At 42.7% G+C, this 7,556-nt stretch overlaps 1 protein-coding gene across 3 annotated transcripts; it reads right to left on the reverse strand.

The window, feature by feature from the left end:
* Positions 1-861: 861 nt before the first annotated feature.
* Positions 862-6,840, reverse strand: LOC121549244 (galectin-3-like). Of its 3 annotated transcripts, none has more exons than XM_041861100.2 (6): positions 6,366-6,840; positions 3,620-3,630; positions 2,660-3,331; positions 2,454-2,542; positions 1,999-2,170; positions 862-1,551 (listed from the first exon to the last, which is right to left on the reverse strand). In XM_041861100.2, exons 2-6 carry the CDS (start codon positions 3,623-3,625, stop codon positions 1,393-1,395), a joined length of 1,098 nt encoding a protein of 365 aa, XP_041717034.1. In that variant the 5' UTR covers positions 3,626-3,630; positions 6,366-6,840; the 3' UTR covers positions 862-1,392. The 3 variants fall into 3 exon arrangements, with proteins under 3 accessions (XP_041717034.1, XP_041717033.1, XP_041717032.1); XM_041861099.2 differs by having other exon boundaries at positions 2,660-3,379; XM_041861098.2 differs by lacking the exon at positions 6,366-6,840 and having other exon boundaries at positions 3,620-4,074.
* Positions 6,841-7,556: the final 716 nt, after the last annotated feature.

Genomic DNA, 7,556 nt, shown 5'->3' on the forward strand with positions numbered 1-7,556 from the left:
TGCACTGTGGGCAAATGTGAGGAGAGGGTCTATTATTCCTATATTGCTGTTTTATCCTTTTAACTGTGAATTCTCTTAATGTTTTTAGCTTGCACAGCAAGAGTAGTTTACATTAACTGACACTTCTGTTAGCCTACTCTACTTGTGTTTCAGAATGGTGAATGGATGCTGAATGTCTCTATTTCTTCTGATTTTACTGATTTTATTTGATTTACTAAGATCCCCATTAGCCGACGCCAATGGGGACAGCTAGTCTTACTGGGTCTGACACATAACGAAAAAGACATTACAGACAAAATACTTTACAATTTACATATATTTAAAAACATTAACATGAAGTGTGTGTGTGTGTGCATCTATCAGTTACACATACATGTCAGTACAGACTGTACACACAATAAGTAGGTCACATGGGGAGAGGCGTTGTGCCATGAGGTGTTGCTTTATTTGTTTTTTTAGTCCAGGTTTGCTGTTCACTTGTGCTATATAAGATGGAAGGGAGATCCGTGCACTCATGGCTCTGTATAATACTGTACGTTTCCTTGAATTTGTTCTGGACCTGGGAACTGTGAAAAGACCCCTGGTGGCATGTCTGGTGAAGTAAGTGGGTGTGTCAGTGCTGTGTGTAAGTTGACTATGCAAACAATTAGGGATTTCCATAAAATGTATGTTTCTTATAAAAAGTGACGCAGTCAGTCTTTCCTCAACTCTTAGCCAAGAGAGACTGGCATGCATAGTACTAATATTAGCCCTCTGGTTGTTATGGGATGTTTGTTGTGTGCATTGAATCCTGACTGTCAAGTCAGTCTTGATATTGCAGTTGTCTGAGAGGTCTGATACAATAAAATATGTAAAACTTCATTCAATTTAATGGTTTTATTTCATACAATTTTAGTTATTTACTACCCCTGGAGGTCACTTAATGCCCTCATATGGAGACCTTCAGTGAATCAGTGTAATGCACTGTATCTAGTGATACCTTTAGTCAGAAAGGCATCGTAGCCATAAAGTATGTTTATTTACATAGACATTCAACAGAAAATAGATATAAAATATCATACGAATTTAAATGAAATGGCATTGCTTAATTCTTAGGCCTTCATACCCTGTAAATTACACACATTTGCACATGGATTGTTTTTTTGTAGAGTTTGTGGGCATTAATGCAGTATTATGTTTGCAGCTCGTCATCATCATCATTATCATAATCATCATCATCATCATCATCATCATCACCATAATCATCATCACCATCATCATCATAATCATCATCACCAATATCACCATCATCATAAAAAAGGTGCAAAGACTTCATTGCAGATTGATGCCATGTTATGCATGAAGCCTATGCTGAGTGTTGTATAATATATAGTGATGTCATGTGTATGGTTGTCATGGTATCGTGTCTACGTTGACAGAGGTGAGGATGACATCATGGAGGATGTTGATGCGATCGATCTGGTTGAGTTCTCTGATGCGGTGTTTAAACTCAAACAGCTGAGTTCCGTTCACAGCCACCTTAAACTCGCCGGACGTAACCAAAATCTTCATCTGAAACACAGGACAGACAAACACTGGTGGCAAGATTGTCTTTGCAAAATAACCTGGTTAAATAAAGGTCTGTGAAAGCTACATCTGACCACCTCTCGAACATTCAACAGTACATCGACTCAACAAAAGCTTTCACCAGAAAAAGGAAAATACTTGAGGTAGAGGATATCCCACAGTGCTGATCTATAACCTGCTTTAACTACTTTATCCCTGTAATTGCCATCACTAGCAGAGATAAAGAAAAACCAACCAGCCAACGGTAATATTAATAATAGCTTACACACTATACTGTTCTATATTCCCTTTGTTAGTCAGTACAGTATAGGCTAGAGTTGTTAGTCAGTACAGTATAGGCTAGAGTTGTTAGTCAGCACAGTATAGGCTAGAGTTGTTAGTCAGTACAGTATAGGCTAGAGTTGCACTGCTATAAATAATATTCCCACTGACCTCGAAGGACTGTCCTGCCATGAAGGGGAAGCCTCCCTGTGTGTGCCTCTCCTCCTTCCCCCAGCGCTCTCCCACCTTGTGGTTCCTCACCACTGCCTGCTTGCCCCCTTCGTTGAACCGAGAGTTGAGGTGGAATGCAATGTCTTTACCTCGCAGGAAGTTCACTGTGAACCTAAAGAAGTTAGGATCAATCAATACAGTTTAATTGATCATATTGATAAAAGCACAGGTCAAGACATTAGATAGTGAAAAACCACAGTCATCAGGTTGATAGGCCCACTCTTCCAGGACCGTGATGTATTGAAGGCAGCTGACATTCAATATAGTAAAATGACTTATTACATCAGCTGTGTTCAAATAACATACTGGTAATGTGTACTGTACATCCAATGATTCCACTGGGTATCTCAGGGATCTTATTAATCCCAGTAGACTATGGTAGTTGATGAACTCACTGCTTAGCGTTTGGTTTGACCTGGCCCATGATGGTGATCATCATCTTGTCGTAGATGCCTCTTTGTAGGTTCAGGTTGTAGGGCACATTCTATACACCAACACACAGACATTTAGGATATGGCACTATCTTCACACCAGCACAATGTTTATGTCAATTCCCTCCCTCCATCCACTGACGCTCCCTCCCTCCCTCCTTGTCTCTCACCTGTCCAGTTGGTGTCGGATTCCACTGTGGAGCAGGTGTGAAGCCACCTGGGTCCTGATCAGGCCAACCAGACTGTCCACCTGGGTCCTGACCAGGGCCGAATGGCCATCCAGACCCTGGGTTAACGCCTGGGTTAAAGCCTGGGACTGGCCACCCTCGGGGACTGGGCTGGCTGGGGCCCTGGGCCTGGGCTTGAATTGGAGCTGGGGCTGGAGGTTGATAAGGCTGGGTGGCAGGCTGGGGCTGTAATTGGGGAGGCTGGGGTCCAGGCCAGCATGGCTGGCAGGGATGGGCTGGGGCTGGTTGGATAGGTTGAGGTTGGGTACCAGGCCAGTTTTGGGCTGGAGCTGGGGATGGTTGGGATGGTTGAGGACCAGGCCAGTTCCAGTTTTGGGTTGGAGCTGGGGCTGGTTGGGATGGCTGTGGCCCAGGCCAGTTTTGAGCCGAAGCTGGGGCTGGTTGGGATGGCTGTGGCCCAGGCCAGCAGCGGGTGTTCGGCTGCCCAGGAAAGCAAGGCATGGGCTGGGGTTGAGCTAGAGCTGGGGCTGGTTGGGATGGTTGAGGACCAGGCCAGCAGGATGGGGGCTGGGGTTGGGTGGGCTGTTGGCCGGGCTGTGTCGGCCAGACAGGACATCCTGGTTGCTGCTGACTGGGCCAGATACTGTTGCTTCCCTGGGGGGTAGAACCAGAGGACGGACAGCCACACAGAGCATCAGAGAGCTGGGGGGACAAAATAAGTACACATACATACAGTCAAAGATACACACATTCACACATGCACACTGGTAAGGACACGTATGCACACACTCCCATACACACAGACACGGACAAATAACACAGACATAGACACATAGAGAGACAATTTCCACACAATACTTCAAGAATACTGAGCCAGTTCCTGTCATAGAGTTCTCAGTTGCTAGTTGTCAGTGTAGAGGTTGAAGGAGGGGAGGTACTTACTTCCATAGTATCTGTAAGTAAAGAGAACACAGCATCACTACATTTTTTCATCTTCATCAGAAATGGAAGCATTAGTCCCTTAACAAAACACAAATCACTATAGCAACTCACCACTGTTGGATCACAGGTCAATATGATTTTCACTTTAGGAACTTGTTTGCTCCAGTTTCATCTCTGATTATACCAGCTGATACTGAGGGACATTCGAGAGGGACTGCTGTTCTATAGATGACCACTAGATGGCCCCAGTGAATTACCTCAACGAATTAAAATCGGCTCACTCCCTTGATTATTATAGACCAAGTCCCACACTACTCAGTACTCATACACAGAGTATGACAGTAGAAGGCCACCCTAAAGACCATTGTAACACTTGGGTAAAGACCATTGTAACACTTGGAGGATGTACATAATGCATAATAAAGCCCTTCGTAAGGAATGTGTATGGAACTGTGAATCTGTTGTCTGTAATCATTCTGCCACAGTCACACAAGTGACTGTCCTCTCCTCTTAGCACAGCAGATTGTACAGATAGCTACTCACCAATAACATAATTACGTGATTACCTGCCCTCAGTCTATATAGCCATATGTGTTGTGCATGGTCTTTATAGACAATACATGATGACTCTGCAATTATGATATGGATGCGTTACAAGAGGATATATAATAGGCCTCCAAACCATGTCCATAAGTTGATTACCTGTTCTAAGTACCTACTATTGAAAGCAGCAATTCAGTGTAACACATTTGCTCTGTATATTTCTTTCTTTGTCATTCAGAATGGAATATTCAAGGCATAATGTCTAAGAGTTCTTAGGCCTAGATTAAATCCGGACCGCGGTAGATCCGCGTTATAGCGCGATTGACACTTAAAAGGTAATTTTCGATTGAGCCGACATACAGCATTTACCCTGAATGCAGCCTCTACGAACACAGAAACATTGCCTTCAAAAGTGGGGTCATGTCTAGTTTTTTTTGTGTGCATTTTAGCAAACCCTAACCTTTTTCCTGACCTTAACCTAATTCTACTAACCTGCTACGTTAATTCTCCCAACCTGCTGCGTAAGTTCTCCTAAACCTGCTGCGAAAAGTCAGTTTTGACAAAAGCCGTATCCCTTCTAGACAAAACATTAAAAAGGTGCATAGCCCAAAAGGATTTTGACTAGATGGGATGCAGCTAATGGCAGAAGTGACTTTCAAATCAAATCAAATTTTATTTGTCACATGCTTTGTAAACAACAGGTGTGGACTAACAGTGAAATGCTTACTTACGGGCCCTTCTCAACAATGCAGAGAGAAATAAAATATAGACATAACAGAAAAGTAAAACAGGTAATAATAAAAGCAATACTATATAGCCTACACAATGAGCAATGATAACTTGGCTATATACAAGGAATACCAGTACTGAGTAGATGTGCAGGGGTACGAGGTAATTGAGGTACAGATGTAGGCTATTTAGGGCTAACTATGAATAAAGTGACAGATAGTAAATAGTAGCAGCAGCATACAGTATGTGATGAGTAAAAAAAAAGTGAGTGCAAAAAGGGTCAATGCAGATAGTCCGAGTAGCTATTTGGTTAACTATTTAACTAGCTATTTAGCAGTCTTATGGCTTGGGGGAAGAAGCTGTTCAGGGTCCTGTTGGTTCCAGACTTGGTGCATCGGTACCGCTTGTTGTGAGATAGCATTGCAGCCAGGCAGCAGAGAGAACAGTCTATGACTTGGGTGGCTGGAGTCTTTGACTATTTGTAGGGCCTTCCTCTGACAGCGCCTGGTATAGAGGTCCTGGATGGCAGGGAGCTCGGCCCCAGTGATGTACTTGCCTTCTGCAATACCCTCTGTAAGTTCTGTAGCACCTTGTTGTGGTCCGATGCCAAGCAGTTGCCATACCAACCGACCTTTCGTAACAGGTTAGGATAATTTACATGCCAGGTTAGGATAATTAACGTTGCAAATTAGGAGAATTAGGTTAAGGTTAGGAAAATAATTAGGGTTAGCTAAAATAAAAAAATTCTCGCCGACATGACTCAAACATGCAACTTTTGACGTCACTTTGACATTAGCTGCATCCCTTCTAGCAATGACTGCCGAAAAGTGGCAATCGGATTGAATCTAGCCTTTTCTTCCTTCAGTAAGTAGCCTACTTTTGAACATCCCATAGACCAGCAGTATGCAGACCATGCCAATTCTGTCTCATATACAATGTAGGTGGATCATCGTAAAATTCATTATCCTATTCAGCCAAACTGTAGGTTAGTGGAAGATACACTCTATAAACCAGGGCTTTTCACACTGCAAAATGTTGGTTTAGCAAATGACATCTTTTAGACTACAGCATACTAAGAAACATGTCATACTTTCACACTCTAAAGTGCATAACACCAACCTTAGCCCAGGACTAAATTGGCCCTGCTGCAGAGCAGAGTAAGTACCAGCTTTTGGAGGGGCAAGCAGCAAGCCTATGACAGAGATCAGCCAAAATTGTATTTGAATATTCTATGTATCATCAACTATGATTCCAGACAGCTGGAGCTAGATAGATAAAATCAAATCAAACTTTATTTAAAGTGTATTTAAAATTGTAACACACAGTACAGTAAAACAATAAAATGAGGTAAAATCTCCCTTGTCAAAGAGATGTCTAACTCACCAATGGGACAATACAGATTTTTGGATCGCAGTCTCAATGAGACTAACCTGGATAAATAAGAGATATATAAATGAATAAAATTTTACATTACCGGTTGTTGTTGTGTTGTTGAGGTGACAGCCAGACAGCTATAGTAGGAATTCACACACACTCCTTTATACATTCCGTTCTTCATTTGGTCACTCCTTTATTCCCAACTATCCTCTACTGGGAAAACCACGCCCAGGGGGAAAGATTCCCTGTCACAACATTTCCCTTATCAAACAATGTTCTTTATTCTTAATAAGAGTACATCAATATATATAAATGTTCCATCTTAAATGAAAATCCATCAATCTGATGTAGGATAAAAGACAAGACTAGTGACAGGTTGTGGAAATATACTTTAGCAAAATACTGTTGTAGTGCAGCAGACTGATGTAATTTTGTTGAACTGTTGGTTGGTTAATAGGTTGACTTGGACATACTTGAACGAATGATAGAAGTTTGCAATATCTGAGGGGGGATTATATAACAATGTCCCTATAATATCAAAAAAGCACTTATCTTCCCTGGTGTTTCTGCTCTGAAACTGTCATGGGTGTTGCTGGAATGCAATAACCCTTTTTTTCAAAAGAGAGAAAGAGAGTAAACGAGAGGGAGTGAGAGAGTGTGTGAGAGAGAGAGAGAGAGAGAGAGAGAGAGAGAGAGAGAGAGAGAGAGAGAGAGAGAGAGAGAGAGAGAGAGAGAGAGAGAGAGAGAGAGAGAGGGAGTGAGAGAGTGTGTGAGAGAGAGAGAGAGAGAGAGAGAGAGAGAGAGAGAGAGAGAGAGAGAGAGAGAGAGAGAGAGAGAGAGAGAGAGAGAGAGAGTGAGAGAGAGAGAGAGAGAGAGAGAGAGAGAGAGAGAGAGAGAGAGAGAGAGAGAGAGAGAGAGAGAGAGAGAGAGAGAGAGAGAGAGAGAGAGAGGGAGAGAGAGGGGAGAGGGAGAGAGAGATGCGAAAGGGAGAGAGAGAAAGATGGGAGAGAGGAGAGAACAGTGAGAGAGTGAGCACAACACATGACACAATATTTAAGTGTTGCCATAGAAACCAGGGAATCATGTCTGTGTATGGTTGTGTTGTATGTATGTGTGTGTGTGTGTGTGTGTATGTGTGTGTGTGTGTTTGTGCATGAGTGTGTTTGTGTGTGCATGTGTGTGTATGTGTGTGTATGCGCATGCATATGTCTGTGGGTGTTACAAGTGAGAAGGCGTAACCAGGGGGTGCCTAACTTTCATGTCCAAGGTGTCTCATTTAGCACGAAAG

The sequence above is a fragment of the Coregonus clupeaformis genome, chromosome 33 (assembly GCF_020615455.1).
Source record: "Coregonus clupeaformis isolate EN_2021a chromosome 33, ASM2061545v1, whole genome shotgun sequence".
NCBI lineage: Eukaryota > Metazoa > Chordata > Actinopteri > Salmoniformes > Salmonidae > Coregonus > Coregonus clupeaformis.